This window comes from Physeter macrocephalus, unplaced genomic scaffold, assembly GCF_002837175.3.
Source record: "Physeter macrocephalus isolate SW-GA unplaced genomic scaffold, ASM283717v5 random_34, whole genome shotgun sequence".
Lineage (NCBI taxonomy): Eukaryota > Metazoa > Chordata > Mammalia > Artiodactyla > Physeteridae > Physeter > Physeter macrocephalus.
In genome coordinates, this window is record NW_021145320.1 from 70,676 (window position 1) to 90,408 (window position 19,733).

A 19,733-nucleotide genomic window follows, 5' to 3' on the forward strand; every position below is an offset into this window, starting at 1 on the left:
CCTACTAGAGATAATAGTGACTCAGCACACAGCCCTGATTTAACTAGATCCTCACAAAAGTCCTGAGAGTTAGTTGTTATTATCCCTGTTTCAGACAAGAAGAAACTAAAGCTCAGACGTGTTAAATGATTTGCCTAATGTCTCACAGCTAGTAAGAGGCAACTCTGTTGAACGTTGCTTGAAGGCTCTCGGTCACCAGGAAATGGAAGCCCTTCCGTCGGGATTGCAGGAGGAAAAGGGTGGAGCACACACATATGTACACATAAACACACATGTATACACACGTACATACTCTTGAAAGTCCCAACCTCCATCGCCAGTTGTCATTAGAATTACCCTCCCCCTCATTTTAACCCTCCCCATTCTTAAGTCAGACACCAGTCAGTCAAGCTCTGCCTTTTGTGGTCCGTGGAAAAAAAGATAATGAATTTGGGGTTTGCTGCTTGAATAAACAGAGAGGCAAGAATGGAACCCACAGGCAGCAGAACTGGGACAAAACCAAACAGGCCAAGCTGGAGAGGCAATCACATGTTTGGGAGTTGCAGGGCCGGATGTGGGTTAGTGATCTAGGAAGGGAGGGTTTTCACTTTGAATGAGACCCTCATCCTCCAGGGCCCAGTTCTGCACCAGGCCTCACTGTGGAAGATGGCAGAGAAGGAGCAGCTGTGCCGGCCCTTGAGCTCCCAGTGGCCAGCAGTTCCCAACAGAGGGGCACAACAGAGGGCTGATCCTGGACCCCAGGTACCTGAGGCCTTGATCCAAGGCTTGAGGGCCAGACTAGCTGGAGCCTGGCCCAGGCCAGGGAAAAGTTGCTTGGCTGGACTGCCCCTCCTCAGCAGACCTGTCCCCCCTGCTCACAACCGCAGGCAGTCACTTCCTCGTAGAGCCTGGCTGTTTTCTGGTGGGGAGGTATCCCAGCAGCTCAGAAAGGGGAAGGGACCCTCTGGAGGTCCCACAACTAAGGAGCCTCCAGGCAGGGCCTGACTCAGCCCTGACTCTCTGCTCTTTGAGCTGGCGGTGCCCCGTGTGAGGCCGAGGGTAGGGTCAGGCCGCTCTGCTCCCTGCTCTCCTCCTGCTTGGGGGATACCTGCGGCAGGCGGAGAGGTGGGGGTGGCAGGAGCGGCGGGGCCGGCGGCGGGGCGGCGGGAGGGAGGTGCGGTAATGAATGTAGACGGAGGCGGAATGAGAGATCCATCTTTGCATGGGAGGGGAGGGGAGGGGGCCGCGCGCCTTCCCCCCACACACTCACACACTCAATCAGGCGCTGTCAGACCTCCGGCCGCCTGGCATTTTGGTGAAGAATCTCTCAGCTAAAAATTGTTGTCAGTCCCATTTCCTCGTTATCAGTGCAAGGGCTGAGGCAGCGCCGGGGGATTAGCAGAAGCGGCGAGCGCCCGCACCGCCATCCACTGCCGATAACACCGGGCCTCCTGCCTCACCGCCCCCATTCATCATCTTTAGCAGTGACAGCCCGTCCCAGTCCCTGTCCCCATCCCCTCATGCTTCCCGCGTCTCCCCACGATGCTGCTCAGCCTGGCTCCTGACCTCCCTGGAGAGCTAGGCCTCCTGAAGAGGGACGGGATTCAACCTAGGCCCCTCGGACCTAGACCCACCTGTGGCCGAGGGCTTGGCCAGCTGTGGGCGGCCGGGGGGGGGGGGGGCGGGGCGGGGTCAGGAGTGAGAGATGCTTTCTGACAGCCCGCCACTGGTGGGCTCGGTCTGCCTACCTGCGATGCTGGCAGCGGTGCTGGAGAAGGGATTCCGGCATTAGATGGGCAACTGGACTAAGGATTTCTGGAAGCCTCTCCAGCCTGAGATGGACGCCCAGATACTGGGAACTGTGGAAGGGAAGAGCCAAAGGATGCCTAGGAAGAGTAGGCGGTTGAAGACTTTGTTCCTGCCCCTGCAAGACCACAGCCCCTTCCTTTTGGCCATCCCCAGCGGTTTTATGGCCCGTTTTATGGCCACTGTAATGGCCCAGGTCAAAAGCTTCAGGGAGCTGTATTCTGGGAATTATGCAAACAAGGAGCAGGCCCAGGGCCAGAGTATGGATTTTGTCATTAAACCTGGGCAGGCCATGTCGTTAGTGCAGTAAAACCCACGTCATGACCACAGATCTCAATATAAAATTATAGGGAACACAGCGGGGGAGGGGAAGCAGGGGGCCCACAGCCATGCTGACACCTGCCATTCCAGCCTCTGAGAAAATGGGGGTGGGATGGAGGGCATAGGCTGCAGGGTCCCTCCACTGATCCCTGTGAGTGCTATTCCTGAAGCTGGGAGCCAGGAAGAGGACCCATCGTCCCAAAAGGGAAACTGAGGCCAACCTCAGAAAAGTAGAAGATCCCTGTCAACAAGGCAGATGAACTGAGGACAGGTATATGGGAATGCTGGTGCCTGCTCCCAGGTGTAGAGGGAGGAACCTGGGCTCTAGGAAGCCCTAAGAGCCATACTTGGTATCCCAGGCTGAGAGGGGCTGAAATCCTGATATTTCCACCTCAGCTCCTAGCCCATGCCCTAGATCCTACCCTTTCTCCATTCTTCCCTCTTACCATTTCCCCTCTTATGCCCAGATCCTTCCTCAGTGCTTGGTTTCAACAGCCTTGTCAACTCTCCCTTATTCATCCTTCATGCCTGTCATCAAGCAATGCCCACCCCCCCATCCCCCCGGGCCGGGTCCTACCACCCTCCTCTGGCCCCTTCCTGCCCACCCCCACAAGCACCCATTCATGCCTCCCTCAGCCCTGACCAGGGCTGCACTGACTGCAATCACTGATTTTCTTTTTCAGCTTTCCCACTAGTTGGTGATCTCCTTGAGGCCCTGCAGGAATGTGTTATCTTTATCTTGGAGAAAGAGATAAAGATATCTCAGTTTTTCATAGAATAATACCTGATGTAGAATAATTGTTTGATAAGTGTTTGCTGAATGAATAAATAAATGAAGCAATGAGATCAAGAGCCAAGTACAGAGGCCCCTGTCTAGTTCTGAGCCTCAGTTTCCCCATCTGTAAAATAAAGATAATGGCCTGCAGAACTTCTAGGGCCTCACTCACCTCTGAGATTTTCTGGCTGAATGAAGTTAGAATGAGCTTAGACTCCTCATCTCCCCACTCCCAGACCCGGACCACATCTGCTTCTTTTACTCAGAGCTGCCTTCCAGCTGTCCCCTGAGCATTTGAGGCACAGCCACCAGGGCACATGATCAGTAGAGTCCCTTCCCTTCCTCACAGACCTAGCCACACCAACTAGAGCCATCCCGACCCGACCCCGGCACACACAAAGCCTCCCCAGCTGACATCCCAGCTCTGCAAAGGTCATCTTGCTTCTGGGACAGTTAGCTCTTCGTTCCTACCTCTCCTCCTTCCCTTCCTCTTCTCCACTGTCTCATTTCATCATTGAGCATCTAATCTAAGCCAGGTCTTTTTTCTATTGTCTATAGATTAAAAGATGGTTAAGAAATGGTCCCCACCCACAAGAAACTCACAACTCAATCATTCATTCATTCATTCCTTTGCTCCCATTCTCTGCCTGGAACTCTTCTAAGGCACGTCTCAAAAATTTCATTTCTTTGGTAAAAACTTCTCTTTTTCCACTCCTCAAAACACACACCCAGAATGAATCACTCCCTCTTCTGAGCTCTCAGATGACCTAGTCTGGGCATCCAGGAGAGCCGTGATCACCCTCAGTCTTGTGTCAAAAGGAGGTGGGTTCTTGTGTTCAGCCTGAACTGGGAATTCCCTCAGGCATAGGCTTACTAGACTTAGCAAATAAAAATACAGGACGTCCCGGTAAATTTGAATTCTAGAAAATCGATGAATACGTTTTAACATAAGTATATCCTGTGCGATAGTTGAGACATATTTATACTAAAAAATTATTGATTATTTATGTGAAATTCAACTGGGCATCTTGTATTTTATCTGGCAACCCTACTGAAGCAACCATCTTAGTCATCACTGGCATGGCCCTTTATCTCTCTAAAAGCTAATTTGACCCTCCCTAAGCACCAGAGGAAAGAAGAAGCAGGGAGAAAGATGTGGCCTTAAGCTAAAGAAGTCCTTCCTACAATCAGAGTTTACATGGATAGACAGGGATGTTTCTAGATGAATAGGGCTCCTCAACACTGTGCCTGTTAGCAGAGGCCAGGGGAGCATTGGCTGGGGAGAGTGACAAGGGAGGGAGTTTAGGTATCCCAATGGGTGCACTAGGCAACCTCCAGGCCCCTTCCTAGCACGGTGTGCTCTGGTTACCGTCAGGGACAGAGTGGGGACAGAGTTCAGGCTCCCAGCGGGCCCCCAAGTCTGCATAGCCAGTGCTAAACCCACGTGTGGTTGTGTATTGGGGGTACACAATTTGAAGGGCATTTTGGAGGGGAAGAGCTCAGAATCTGTTATACTCACAGAGGCCAGTGAGGTTATCCAAGTGAGAGGGAGTGAGACCTGAACTGGGAGAATGTAGATTCCAGGAATATTGAAGCAGAATGGAGAGGACTTGGTGGTTAAATGAATGTGGGAAGGGGAGTAAGCCCAGGGAGGGGGCCAAGGGCGAGGTGCAGGTTACTGGCTTGGGTGACCAGGTGAATGCAGGTGTCTTTCACTGAGAAGAGCACTGCTGAAGAGGGCGGGGAGGGGAAAGTGAAGAAGCTGAAGTACTCAATTCTGGATTGTTGAGTTTCAGATTTTTGTGGGACATTCAGGCATTTATGTCCATGAGGCATTTGGATATAGGGGTCTGAAGAACACGGGAGGGTCTGGCATAGAGAAATGGATTCTGGAGTCGGCAGGGCACAGGTGGGAGTGATGGCCATAAGAATGAACGAGATCATCCCAAATGCAGAGGGAGGAGAGGAGAGGCCATGGAAAGAAGCATGGGGAAAAGTGAGGAACTGGGAGAGGATGCCACCCTGGCAGTCACCCAGGTCCTTTTCTGTCTTTCCCACTCAACTGTGAGCACCTCAGGTTCAGGGACTAGATCTGATTATATTCTGTGTCCCCACCACTCTGCACTAGGCCTGGTTCAGTGAAGACATCAATGTTTGTTGAATGACTGCAGGAAAGAATCCCCTTTCTCCCTCTTTTCTTCCTTCTCCCGCTTTGGGGAGTGTGAAAGCAGTGAGGCTAAGGTAGAGACAGAGAGGGCCCTGGGTACTCTGGGTGATGGTGTGATTAAACAAGACCTGCTTCACTAACGTGTGAAATGAAGTGATCAAGGTTTTGATTGCACAGAGCATTGATTGTGTCCTGATAGATTTCCGAGAGGGGCAGCTGGCTGGGGAGGTGCCGTGCACAGCCACAGCCTCTGGAACTGCAAAGCTGAGTGATGTTCATGAGCTCTGAGACCCTCAGGCTCACACTTCCTCTAGGCCAAGAAGCCCTAGGAGGTAGCAGCCGGCTTGGGGTGGAGGACTGGGACAAGGCATTTCCCTCCACATATAGCCTGGCTTATATGTCTGTCTCTTCTTCCCTTACCAGGTAAGAAAAAGGCAGCAGCACTGTTTGACAGCCAGGCCCCTATTTGCCCCATCTGCCAGGTCCTGCTGAGGCCCAGCGAGCTGCAGGAGCACATGGAACAAGAACTGGAACAGCTGGCGCAGCTGCCTGCCAGGTAAGCCACCTGACGGGGAGCCTGCCCACTGGAGGCCTCCACTCGGGGTTCTGGCCAACAGGTCCCAGCCTTTTGGCAGAAGGCAAGGCCCTGCTGCCATTCACCACTCTGCTTTCAATCCTCAGCTCCACCAGCTGAATGGTGCTGCCTTTCTCTTCTTGCTCTGTTTTTGGAGATGTGAGGAGAGTGGGCCTCAGCCTCAAAAGGACACAAGAGGAGCTGGAAAGGGGAGGAGCCTCAGGGCAGGGTAACAGAAGCAGGGACCGGGCCTGGCAGCTCCCCCAGAAATGCAGCCTGGGGTTGCCATCCACCTTCTCTATGAATCTCAAGGTCTGAAAGGTGACAATTTTGAGAACGTGCTCAGGCGTGTCCCCCCTGCTCCACCCCACCTCCCTTGTCCCTGCCTGAAGGACTGTGCAGAGCCTCCTCCCGGGCCTTGTGGAGGAGCCATGGTTGTTAAAGGCAGCAGAGGAGGTGTGTAGCAAATTACCCCAAAGCTTAGCGGTTTAAAGCAACCATTTCATGATGTTTGTGGAATCTGTGGAGTCAGGAATTCAGACAGAGCACAGAGGGGGTGGCTTGTGTCTGCTTCATGATATCTGGGGCCCCAGCTGGGAAGACATGGTGGCTGGAAGCTGGGATCACCTGGCTGTTTCATTCACACATCTGGTGGTTGATGTTGGCTGTCAGCTAGGACTTCAGCTGGGGCCGTAACCAAAGCACCTACACATGCTTTCTCCTTGTGGCCTGTGCTTCCTCATAGCATGGCAGCTTAGGGCTCGAAAGCAAATGTTCCAGTCATCAAGATGGAAGCTGGACCACCAATTATAACCTAGCCTCAGAAATCACTTAACATCACTTCTGCTGTCCTCTCTTGGTTGAGGCAGTATTAGCCCACACAGATTTTAGGGGCAAGGACATACACCCCACCTTTTGATGGAGAAATGGCAAGCTCCTATTACAGAAGAGCATGTGGGATGGGAGACATGGTCATAGCCATCTCTGGGGAAAAGGGGAATACAGTCTCTTCCACTACTCCCAATCCCACCCTTTGTTCAGTTCAAGTCACCAGACTTGACTGATCTTCCTTCCTCCACCCTCTCACCTAATCCCCTGTGCAGGGTGTAGGGGACCAAAGGTGAATCAGAAATGGTCCCATGTAAGTTGGTGCAGCCACTATAGAAAACAGTATGCAGGTTCCTCAGAAAACTAAAAATAGAGCTACCATATGATCCAGCAATCCCACTCCTGGGCATATACCCAGACAAAAGTGTAATTCAAAAAGATACCTGCACCCCTATGTTCACAGTGGAACTATTCACAATAGCCAAAACATGGAAACAACCTAAATGTCCATCAACAGATGAATGGATAAAGAAGATGTGGTACATATATACAATGGACTACTACTCAGCCATAAAAAAACAATGAAATAATGCTGTTTGCAGCAACATGGCTAGACCTAGAGATTATCATACTAAGTGAAGTCAGAAAAAGAAAGACAAATACCATATGATATCACTTATATGTGGAATCTAAAATATGGCACAAACGAACCTATCTACAAAACAGAAACAGACTCACAGCCATAGAGATCAGACTTTTGGTTGCCAAGGGGGAGTAGGGGGGGAAGTGGGGGAGGGAGAGGGATGGACTGGGAGTTTGGGATTGGTAGATGCATAGTATTACATTTAGAATGGATAAACAACAAGGTCCTACTGCACAGGGAAATATACCCAATCTCCTGGGATAAACCATAATGGAAAAGAATGTAAAAAACACATGTCTCAGGCTTCCCTGGTGGCGCAGTGGTTAAGAGTCCGCCTGCCAGTGCAGGGGACACGGGTTCGTGCCCCAGGCTGGGAAGATCCCACATGCCGCGGAGCGGCTAGGCCCGTGAGCCACAACTACTGAGCCTGCACGTCTGGAGCCTGTGCTCCGCCAATGGGAGAGGCCGCAACAGTGAGAGGCCCGCACACCACGATGAAGAGTGGCCCCCCGCTCACCGCAACTGGAGAAAGCCCACGCACAGAAACGAAGACCAAACGCAGCCAAAAATAAATAAATAAATAAATAACATATCTCTATGTGTATAACTGAGTCACTCTGCTGTACAGCAGAGATTGGCATAGCACTGTAAATCAACTACACTTCCATTTAAAAAAAGAAAAAAGAAAGAAATGGTCCCACCCTCAGGAGCTCATAATAGCAGAGTAAGGAGAGCCAAGCACTAGAAACCCTGAGGGATAGAGACTGCTCTACAGGAAGAACAGGAGCTGTGGGAGCATCGAGGAGGCAGCAAACCCAGCTCAGAGCAGAGAAGGCCTCCTAAGGGAGGTGAGGCCTGGGCTGAATTTTGAAGGCCAAAATACTAGTTGCTGTGTTACAAATTCCTCCAAAAATCCATGGCTTAAAACAGCAAACACTTACTATTTCAGTTTCTGTGGGTCATCAATTCAGACACAGCTTAGTTGGGTAATTGTGGGTAGCTGGGGGTAGTTGTGGGTTCTGGCTCAGTCTCTCATGAGGCTGCAGCCAGGATGTCAGCCAAGGAGGCTGCAGTCATTTGAAGGTTTGATGGGGGCTGCAGCATCCGTTCCCAGGATGGCTCACTCGCATGGCTGTTGGCAGGAGGCCTCAGTTCCTCAACATGCAGGTCTCTCCACAGGGCCGCTTGAGCTTCCATGTGACATGGCAGTTGACTTCCCACGGAGGAAGTGATCCAAGAGAGAGACTAGAGAGGAAGCCACAATGCCTTTTATGATCTAGTCTGGGAAGTCATACACTATGGCTTCTAATGTATTCTATTCTACTCACTAGAAGCAGGTCACCAAGTCCAGCCCACACTCAACAGAGGAGAATTAAACACTATAAGCTCTTGAAGGAGAGAGGACCAAAGAATTTGTGGGAATACTTAAAACTACCACAGAAGACTATACTAATGATGATAATAATAATCCCGGTGAACACCGTGTGCCAAGAACTTTATATTGTGTCAACTTATTTAACCGTCACAACAACCACTGGGCTATGTAATAATTATTAACTCCATTTTACAGATGAGGAAACTGAGGTCAGAGAGGTTAAGTGACTTCTCTAAGGTTGCACAGCCTGTGAAGTGGTAAAGGTTCAAACCCAATCAATCTGACTCTAGAGCCCATGCTTTTAACCACTCCCGCCTCCCTCCCCCCACCCCCCCCACACACACGCAGGGCCAGCCTAGAACAGGCAGGGAGTGAAAGAAACACCCTTCTGCAATTGAGTTCCATACCTTGGCTATCCAGGAGTGTTTCTGGGTAATCTGCTCCCAGTGGAGGACTTCTCAACAGGAACTAAGAATAGGGACAGAGATGGAGGGACCCGCAGAGCCTTGTAATCGCAGTGCACCCCTAAGGGTCTGGAGAATGGGGGCCAAAGCTCTCTTTCTGCCTCTTCATTGGGGGCCACGCTACAGCCTAGTCCCTGTGGCCCCATCCCTGCACTGCCCAGGGCATCCACTTCTGCCCACAGAAGTGTTCCACCCCCACCCGTGACCCTGCACCAATCTCTCCTCCCTCACGTCCTCTCAGAGCATCCCCTATGTCCACACCCTTCGGCCCACGTCCATTTCCTCACCCGGAGCCTTCACATCTGCCCCGCCCCTCACCGCTATGCCTTGCGTGCCCCACTTCTGTGCCCCTCTCGTCCAGACCCAGCCCAGCACCCCCTAACCCTTGGCACGTCCCCCCTCCTCAACCCGGTGTCTGACAGCCGGACAGCGGGATCTGCACAGCAAGTGAAATTCCCGTCGGATCGATAAAGCCGAAGCGCTGGCGGCGACGGGTCGATGGTTTTATCTGTCTCAGCCCCGCGCGCCCGGCGCGCTGACAGTCCGACCGGCCGGCAAAGGCGTTCAAGGGCAGCCGCGCCCTCCGCCCCCTCCCCTCTTCTCTCCCGCCCCCCCCACCACCACCTCCCTGCAGCCGCTGCGCCCACCGGACTGCAGGCTGGACCGGTCCGCCGCCGCCCTTGTGATTTATCTGGATTTTTAATTGGAAAGAATTTGCGAATTAATTGATTTCAGGAACTTGCCAATTAACATTGTAATTGGGTGCGTGATAAATTCCCAAGGAGCGTGTCAGCTCCCTCCGGGCTGAGGGCCGTGGCGTCTGGGTAGCTCGGGGAGGGACCCAGCCTTGGATGCCCTTGCCCCGCCCCTGCCCGCTCTCTAGGAGGCAGGAGGGGAGAAGTGGAGGTCGGGAGAAGATGTGGCACCCGGGCTCCAGAGACCCCTCCCTCCTCCTCTTCCCGCCATCAGCGCCAAGCTTTAAGCAGGTATTTCACAGATGGGGAAACCGAGTCCTGCAGGAGGGCAGAGCTTGTGTGTGCATCACTCAGAGAGTTCTGGTCAGAGCCCAGATGAGGGCATCCCCATAGACGGCATGTGGCCAGCAGCTTCTTCCCCAGCTCTCCAATCCTCCCTTTCTGTTCCCTTCTCTCTGCTCCCCTCCCTTTCTTTTCTTTCCTCTTCTCTCCAATTGTCCCCTCCCCTCTCTTACCCTGCCTTTGCCTGCTTTGCCCTCCTTCCCTTCCCTCAGCCTAGCCAGCTCCTGAGTCTGTGGATGCTGCTGCCAGGGTGCCTCTCCATCACCCTCCCACATGGTTGGTCCCAGAGGAGCTCTTCTGGGTGGGCCTGATTTGTGCTCTCTGCCCCCTTCTGCCCAACAGCACAGAGCAGGCTGCTATTTTAGACACACCCAAGGGCTCACACAGAGGAGCAGGGACCTTCCAGCTCCCAAACTAGGGCTGGCTGGTTTTCACAGACACAGGCGCAAATGTATGCCCACAACATACAGGCACACGCACACAGCCCCATTCCAACACACATAGATGTGCTCACACCTACCCCCTGAAAGAACCACTTCCCACATATGCTCATTCTCACAGGCACACGGGCACACAGAAACAGGAAGAAGAGTAAGAATTCCCATTGGCAAAGCACTTACACTTTTCAAAGCACTTTTCCATTAGAGATTAGAGGCTGTGCCCACACACCCTCCCTCACCCCATCTTCTACCATTCCCCCTCTCAGTCCTGCACAGGCACTCCAATAGGCCCCAGGACTCAGCTACCTAGAACGAGAAGGGCAAAGTTAGACTGAGGATAGATAGTGGAGGGCCTTCGATGCTGGAGGGTGGTCTTGGAGGTAATGGGATAATTAGAACATCGGTGAGCTGGAGAAGCCTATCAGAGAGCTGAGCTGTAGGAGAACCACTCTGGAGGCCAGTGTGGGCTATGATTTGGGGGTAGAAGCAGGGAAGCAAGTGAGGAGGTTAGGCAGGGTCCAGGCGACAGGTGGTGAAACTGATCTAGGGCAGTGGCAGTGGGAACAGAGAAGAAGGAATGATGAGAGACTGGTGGGGGGAAGAAGCAAGAGAACTTAGCTGATTACTTGTGGGGTGCTTACTAGGAAGAGCTTTCTGACTTGGGTCATGGGAAGAGTGATGATGGCAGAGAAGCAGATATCTGAGGGAAGGAGGGGGCAGCGGACAGAGCTCTGGGCACGCTAAGCTTTCTCTAGGATAATGATGGGGTGGAGACGATGTGTACAGACAGACAGGCAGGAAAATAGATAGCGTCTGAAGGTTGAAGGGCAGGTTGGGGAGTGGCCCCCAGTCTTCTCTGTGGCCCTCAAACAGGAGTTTCCACCCAGAGAGAGGAAAGAGCCTTGGATGCGGAAAGATTGCACAGAGCTGAAAGGAGGGCTTGGCTTGGTGGGGCCTGAGCTCAGAGACCTTTTCCTGGAGGCTTCCACAGCCACTTTGAGATCTGGCCTGTAGGCTGGGAAGCAGGATCTCTCGTCAGTGCTTTAAAGGGGCTGGAAGGAGCCAGAGGGAGGCTGGGTGACTCTAGAGGGCAGGCGGGGTGTGGAGATGGCAGTGCCCCCACCCCCACTTAAGCCTTATTTAAGGCCGGCCTCGGTGTTTGGTTGGGTAATGAACTAGATAAACAATTCCCCAAATAGATTAAAACGAAGTGTAACTTACAAAGGCGGCTGGTGATGATGGTTTATTCCCGGGCAGCACACCATTTCTTTATTTCCAAGGATAATTCAGTGTAAATCACCTTAATTAAAAGTGTCAGCCCAGCCCATGAATATTGTACTTAGGAACGCGTTTCCTGGGTCCCAGATATAATTTAAAACCCATGGATCACTAGGCAGCAAGTGACTAAGAAGGGAGGGGGCGGGCTGTGGAAACAGGGAGGGACGAAGGCAGAGCAGAGCGGATGGGCTGGGCCGGAGCCCGGCTGCCAGCGGCTCAGGGCTCCGACTCTCCTCTCCAAGGTGGGCCCTTCACCAGACTCCTGTGTCTGGGGGAACCAAGCACACTTGGAGGTAAGCAGGTTCTTGGAGGAAAGGTAGGGCAGTGGGGCGCTTGCTCAGGGAGAGGGAAGGAGTCTGGCGTAGTACCAGTCCCACTCGAGGGAAGGGGAAGAGGATTGCCAGGAAAAGATCCAGAGGACTGGCAAAGGGAAAGGCTGGACATCCTGGCCCTAAATGTCTCCATTTCTATTCACCAGCGCAGTAAACTAAAGCCCAGAGTCAGAAGTACACTCCCCTAAATGAAGAGAGAAAAAGAACTCAGAGCTCAGCCCTCCATCCTAACCCCTGAGTGTCTTTAGGAGGCTGTGTGGCCAACCGAAAAGTAGCATTTTGGACACCGTCAGACATGAACTCAAATCCCAAACCCTGCATGGGCTGTGTGAGCAGAGAGGTGTCATGTAGCCTGCTAGTCAACTTTGTAAAGTTTTTGTGAAGATTTAAAGAGATGATACATATAAAGTTCCTAGCCCATGCCTGTCACGTGTGGTGGGTACACGATAATTGTTCATTCTTTCCTCTTCTGTTTCACCCTGATCTTGCTCGGATAACACTCAGACTTCAGTCCAGGGGTCTGGCGAGAACAGTGTCATACAGTAGATGCCTCAGTTCTGCACCCGTTAAGTCCAGGAACGGGGCTGGCACAACGGCGATGTCAGCACTTGTTGACTGAGTGAAGGAATGATAAAAGTAACAAACTCGCACCTAGCAGTTCCTCAAGAGCAGCTCAGTTTCCTCTCTGTATCCCTGGTGCCTGGGTCAGGAGCAGGAACATGGGGACCATTTATGAACGAAATGGCACTGACTGGAACCCAGTCTGGTGGTCCTCTCCTGCCTGTGACGCCCCCACTGTGTGATCAGACAGGCAGGCAGCTGTTTTTTGTTGTTGTTTTTTCAACATTTTGGCCATGTCCCGTGGCGTGTGGGACCTTAGCTCCCCGACCAGGGATTGAACCTGCGCCCCCTGCAGTGGAAGCTCGAATCTTAACCACTGGACTACCAGGGAAGTCCCCAGACAGCTGTTTTTACACTCAGATCTTAGCTTCAGCCTGCTGCTGCCAAGCCTTCTGGCCCCTGCACTGTGATGTACGTGTCTGCTTGTGTGGGTGTGTATCCATGTGTGTCTACATTTGTGGGTGCACGAGTGTCAGGTGTGTGTTGGCACACGTGTGTGTCTGTGCATGCTTGTGTGGATGTGGGTACAGCTCTTCATCCAGGCCTGGGTGACAGTTGTGAATGTGTCTTTAAGGACACATCTCTGGAAACGGGACTCTGTGTGCCTGCACCTCTTCGTGCACGTCTCAGCCTCCAGGTGTGACCACATGTTGACAGAATTATAGAGACAATGGATATGTGTGTATCTGCCTTTATACCAGGGTTTCTCAACCTCAGCACTACTGACATTTGGGGCTGGATAATTTTTTGTTGTGAGGGTCTATCCAGTACCCTGCAGGATGGTTAATCCCCTCTACCCACTCCGCGCCAGTAGAAAACTCCCCGCCCCCACTTGTGACAATCAAAAATGTCTCCACATGTTGCCAATTGTCCCCTGGGGGGCAAAATGGCCCTGGGTGAGAACTCTTACTTTATCCAAATCTGCCTATGCCTTTGCTCACACATTGGGTGTGTCTATGCCTGACCCAGTGGGTGTTCCCTGTGTATACACCACCCGTATGTGCCCAGCGTATCTGCCCTGGGGGGTGCGTCTTTTGTGCCGTGTGGATCTCTTGGGTGTGCTCTACCTGTACACCTTGTATGTGCATCTGTGTGGGGACCCTATGTGAATTGGCTGTATCTGCCTCCTGCGTGTATCAGCCAGCGCCTCTGTGTGCATGTAATATTTCTGTGCGCGTGACAGCACGTAAGCGAACGTGTGAGCACAGATGTGGTGAGCACAGTGGGGGCGGCAGGGAGGGAGGGCCAGGAACAGGGTTATTAATGTTTCTGAAGTGGATCTGATTTGATACGTCTTGTTCCATTGTCAGCATCTGTTTAGCGGGGATTTGTAATACTTTGCGGCTCTGGATCACTCATGCTTAGCGCAGGATTTGGCCTTGCATACCAATTTTGTTATTAAACACAGTCCTCGCCTCCCCCACAGCCCATCCATCACCTCCCACCCCTGCTCCCCCCACTCTGAGCCGCCCACCGTATTTCAGGGCCCAGCTACCGCCCGCCTGCCGCGCCTGCCGCGCCTGATGCCGGAGGGCCTGGGGCTGACAAATTGAATCACGGGGAGATCATTCCTGGCCTAACGCAGTTTGCAGCATGTTGGAGGGAGAATTGACAAGAGCCATGTCAGTTCTATCACCCCAATCCCATAGGAGCTAAGAGCAGGCTGAGGTCTGGGTTGGAAGGAAGGGGGCAGGACAGGAAGAATCCTCAGGGCTGATAGGAGCAGTCAGGTAAAGCCCCTTTCCTCGGATCCATGAGACAGCCTACCATGCCTAGTGTCAGTACCCCTGCACAGGAGCCCACTCTGGCCCCTGGCCCCTGATGGAGGCTGAGTGAGGAAGGGCCAGCTGGGGCTGAATGGGCTGGGTGGAGCTTGGCTGAGGGGGGCTGGGCTAGGCTGGCTATGTCTTCTCTCCTTGGGATCTTCTTCCTATTCTACTCTTACATGCTCTGGGCAGCAGGTGGAATGGTCACCCTGTTCTCTTCTTTCTTGGCAGCAAGAATTCCCTTCTGAAGGATGCCATGGCTCCAGGCACCCCCAAGGTAGGTGGACAATTGTGTTTTCCTCCTGCCCATCCTCACCTAAGCCCACTCAGAACTGGTTCTTGAGAAAAAGGAGCTCTTCTTGGATCCCCAGCTGTTTTCAGGGTTTGATCGTCAGCCTGAGGCCTCGGGCTGCCCTGTGCACTTGAGTACATGTGTGTATAGTCTGAGTGTGAGTCACAGTATGCTCACCTGACTTTCTCTTCTAGTCAGGATGGGGTCAAAGCCAAGAATGACCTGAGGGTGTGGGGGACCCAGACACTAAGTCTGGAGAGACTCAAAGGAGGAAGGTGAGCTGTAGCAGGTAAAGAAAAATATAGAAGTGCAGGTCAAGACAGGTGGTGCAGGGCCTTAGAAGCCAGACCATGGGGTGTGTGCATGTGCTTTGTCCTGAAGGCAACAGGGAGCCAGAGAGGATGCTGGGCTCTTTTGGGGAGACAATCGGACCCTCTGAACAGACACTATGGAAGGGAAGCTTGAAAGCATCAGATGGAGAAAGGAAGAGTGAAGGACAAGTGGCTCAAAGGAAGGGCCAGAGGCCTCAGCAGGATGACATGATTTGTACCAAGAACTCCCACAGGTGGCCACATAGGTAGATGGTACTGCATCTCCAAAGGTGATGTTTTGAGGGAGTGGGGACCTGGGGTTGGAGGACTAAACACTCACTGAGTGTCCTCTCCCCCACCCCTCAGTAAGGTGGCATCCTGTCTTATAAGTTCTCACAATAACTTGTAAAGGCAGAAATCCTCAGACCTTTCTACAGGGAGTGAGGAATGAGTGCTGAATGGATACATTTTTTTTTTGGCCGCGCCGCGTGGCTTGCAGGATGTTAGCTCCCCAACAAGGGATTGGTCGAACCCTTGGCAGTAAAAGTGCGGAGTCCTAACCACTGGACCACCAGGGAATTCCCCAGAATGGATGAAAACAGTAAGGGAGTGTGTGTGGAGAGATCAGAGCAGAAGCCAAGAAGAGAGTCTGGGACTCCTGTGCTGGGGGTCAAGAGAAGGTCCCAGGGCCAGGGAAGGAGCAGAAGAGGAAGAGTGATGAGTGAGGAGGGGCACAGGAGAGCATGGTGTCCCAGGATCCTAAGAGAAAAAAATTCCAAAATGTCTGGGGTGGTCAGCAGTCAAGCAGAAAAAGGCTGGAGAAGGAGGCCGTTGTATTTAGAAGTCTTAAAAGCACTGGTGACCTCTGAGAGAGAAGTTTTGGGAAAAGGAGCCAGAGTGACAACCTTACTTCCAGGGGCTTGGCCTGTCTCCCCTGCAGGCCCTTCAAAAGGGTGGGAGTGGACTCCGCACCTTCATTCAGGAAATCACTCAACACAGCAAGCTGGACAGAGGAGGGGCAGGGAACCTAGCCCAGCCCTGGACTGATGCAGGCCCTGGCCAAGGAAGCAAAGCCCTCCCAGCCCTAAAGAGAAAAGGCGTGGGGGGAGAAGGGGGGGCCACACTGGCGGAGCTTGGCCCAGGCTGCAGTCTCCAGTGGCTATGGTTAAGGCAGGCAGGTCACGGAAGTGCTGCCAGGTCAGCCACAACCACTGACCCCTGACACCTAAGCATGGCTGGCAGGCTGGGGACTGGACCCCAGTGAGGCCTGTGTTCAAAGCACAAACACAGACACGATCCACGTCCATACCTGGTTCCCCACATAAACAGATGCACACCCACCTGGCCCCGTCAGAATACTCATACAGGAAGTCTTAAACGTGTGCAAATTCCTGTAACCACCAATGCGGGCTCATTGATAATCAGACTCAGAGGCAAGGGCCACCACTCACCCACTTCTAGATATACGCTCACGCCCCCAAAGCTGCCTGTCTCAGGGTCTGTCCTCTGCCTGGACTGGGGCTTTAGGGAAGCAGGTCATGGGTAGAAGAGGCACGAGGTAGAAGGTTCAAGCAAGAGACTGAGAGGACAGGGAAGAGGAGGGAGGGAGGAGGAGGAGAGGGCGAGGGGGCCGCAGACAAGATTGATGGCCTCGTTGCCATTAAGAAAAAAATTAGCCGGTGGCGGCTATCATATTAAAGGGTGAAGAAGCCGTGAATTATTTTCTTAAAGATCTTATCGCTTACAATGATAATTTTACCTTCCAAAAGGCCACTTTTAATGAGGCAAAGAGCCAGGCAAAAAGTCATGATTTAATGTCGGGATTTTTTTTTCAAAACACATTTTACTGCTTTTTGGTCCATGTTTAAAAAGCGCCAGTGACCTTTTTTTATTCCGCTTGCCCCAGGTGTAATGCTGAGGCCTCTCAGGGCTTCTAACCTAGAGAGAATGAGAGAGAGCACACAAGCATGAACTTTCTCATGATGGGGGGGTAGGCGCCCCATGATGCTTCCCCTCCTCAGCATCCTCCTTGGGACCAGAGAAGGAAAAGGACATTGCCTGAAAGCCCACCTCTTTTCCGAGCTGGGGGCCAAGGCACCCACTAGGCCTCCCACTGGGCCTGGGTAGGTGAGGAAGGGGCTCCAAGTTGCAGGGAATCCCATCCCAGTCCCTGCCTGGCCTCATCCCTCCTCCTGCTCTTGGGATGAGGCCAAGTCGGGGAACCCTGCCAGACCAGCAGCTGCCCCCCTTTCCCAGGGCCCTTGCCTGAGGATGTGCAGCGTGGCCACCGCATGCAGGTCACATCCTAAGGCTCAGTCGGAGATGAAGGATAAATGGCTGCTCCATCTTTCCCAAATTGCTTTCTTTGGGCTGTCAGTGGCGATTTGGCATGGTTTTCTAAGCTGGGGAGGCCTCCTAGGGAATTGTATGCTTCCGGCTCTGGGCTGTGCAGGCTGAAAAAGGTGCGGGGGGAGGAAGTATGGATTGCTTTCAGGCCTCCAGGCCCCCAGTTTGCAGCTGAACAGGCCTTGGCAAGAGGCAGCAAGAGCAGGCTGAACACGCCATGTGGTATTTAGAATTGTGGTGCTCGTGTACAATTTAAAGCAGACAGTTTATTAATCTAAACTGAGGGCGTATGTAGAAGAGGCCATGCAGGATTGACATGGGGGGATTAGTTTTGCTGGGATTTTTGCTGGGGTCATCGCCACAGCACGGGGATAAATGGAGCCAGTGTACATCCCTAGCTGCACGAAGGAAACTCTCACACACTATTTAATTTACTGTCTCCATAGCGGGGCTGCCACCAGCCTGTATTAGGGGCAGGCAGGGCAGCAGGGATGTGGCTTTACCCCCAACCCTTCAGAGGGGTCCCAGAGTCTCTGCTCAATATGGGAGAACAAAGCCTATATATAGTCTCAGCCCACTGGGAGGCCTGCCCCACTGGGACGGAGATTAGCTGGGGTGGAAGAGGTTGGACCCTCTCCAGGGGTCTCCACCCATCCCTAGGATCAAGCTATCCTTTCCCACAACCAGACTCTGGGGGGCCTGACCACATGTCTTCAGAATCTCAAGCGGTCTCTACCCCTCTGCCCTCCTTTTCTCTGCCTCTATCCCCAAAGCTCCATAGGACCGGACACTCTAGGGGACTGACTGTAGGTCTCATTCAGCCTGAGGCCACGTGTCCTTTTTCTTCTTCCAGTCCCTCTTGTTGTCTGCTTCCATCAAGAGGGAAGGAGAGTCTCCGACAGCATCACCACACTCATCTGCCACTGACGACCTGCACCACTCAGACAGATACCAGGTGAGGAGGGGTGGGCTGGGCCCTTGGGTGAGAGCTTATAGGGCAGGCCTGGGGCTAACTCCTCCCATCCTCAGGATACAAGGGGAAAGGCCTGAACTGTGTTTGGTTCCCTCTGTGTCTACTGCCTCTAACTGAACCAAAAGGCACAGGTGTCAGGGAATGTGCCATAAATGGACGGATTTTAGGGAGAGAGGCCAAGGTCACCTGGGCTCAGGTGGGCTCTTCCGAAACATCCCAGCCATCTGGAGGTCTCCTCTAGGGTTCAGTTTCATCAGGGACCCAGGGACATAGCCCAGAATCACCTGAAGACTTCACACTTCAAAACCAGGATCCCCTGAGCAAATAACCATCAATCCTGCCAAACCCTGCCAGGCCGAGAGAGAGAGAGAGAGAGAGAGAGAGAGAGAGAGAGAGAGAGAGAGAGAGAGAGAGACAGAGAGAGAGAGAGAGAGAGAGAGACAGAGAGAGAGACAAAGAGAGAGACAGAGAGACAGAGGCAGATATTGCCTGTGAGTGCGTTGGGCAAACAGGAAGGGAATAACTACACAATCCTAAAACAGCAGAGCAGGAGGGGGACCTAAGGGTAATATCCCAGCTTATATAGACATTATTTGTGGTAGGAAAGAGAAGGAGCTTCCCCCAGAAGCTTCTGAGGAGAGACAGAGCCCTGCCTTCAGGAGCCCCAGTCAGAGGGCAGAAAACAGGGCCTGCTCCAAGGAACATGCTGTCTAAATGGCAGCACGGCTTCTCAGGGAGCCCTTATGTGAAAAGGGAAACACAGCCCTAACTAATGCAAAGAGACAAAGCAGCAGGGACCTGTCATCTGGGATAGAGAACCAGGGCCACTGCTGGTACACAGGAAGCCTTTCTTGGAATTCGAGGTCTTCTCTCTGGGCACTTTTTCCTCCCAGCTGACACAGCCTGGCGTCAGGGTGCAGAGTTTGTTAAGTGGAATACGGAGTGTGGGCTGTACACCAGCTTCAACTAGCACCTCCTCTGCTGGATGCCCTTGTCTGGGACTGAAACTGCAGAGCCCAAAGTGCCAGCCCTGGGGAGGGATCCCTGCTCTCGTGAGCCCTGGTTTGAGAGAGGCAGTCAGTCCTCACCCAAACAATCCTGATTCAAGATGGAGAAATGACCCAACTCTAGGGGATTCTGGGATAGGGAGACAAGGCTCCATCCCAGAGAATTCTATCCAAAAGGGAGACAGAGCCCTACCTTCAGAGGCCGATCCTCTCTATTTCAGCCACAGCATTCAGCTCCACTATTTGTTGAACTAGGGAAAGAGTAACCATCAGGCATAGGCATGGCATGCTAGGCATAGGCTAGGCGTGCTAAGGCATGGCACCAAGGCCTCTGTGATTTAGAGTCAACCTTTCCAGCTTCCATTCCTAATACTGCCTTCCGTGAATCCTGTGGGCTG

At 52.8% G+C, this 19,733-nt stretch overlaps 1 protein-coding gene across 1 annotated transcript; it reads left to right on the plus strand.

The window, feature by feature from the left end:
- Positions 1-4,867: 4,867 nt before the first annotated feature.
- LOC114484797 (E3 ubiquitin-protein ligase RNF220-like) lies at positions 4,868-18,506 on the plus strand. Its single transcript, XM_028483468.2, has 4 exons — positions 4,868-4,877; positions 5,472-5,604; positions 14,638-14,683; positions 18,209-18,506. Exons 1-4 carry the CDS (start codon positions 4,868-4,870, stop codon positions 18,443-18,445), a joined length of 426 nt encoding a protein of 141 aa, XP_028339269.2. The 3' UTR covers positions 18,446-18,506.
- Positions 18,507-19,733: the final 1,227 nt, after the last annotated feature.

Coding starts and splice junctions, on each gene's coding strand:
- LOC114484797 (XM_028483468.2), top strand. Junction 5,605..14,637: donor CTGGCGCAGCTGCCTGCCAG/GTAAGCCACCTG, acceptor CTTTCTTGGCAG/CAAGAATTCCCTTCTGAAGG. Junction 14,684..18,208: donor TGGCTCCAGGCACCCCCAAG/GTAGGTGGACAA, acceptor TTCTTCTTCCAG/TCCCTCTTGTTGTCTGCTTC.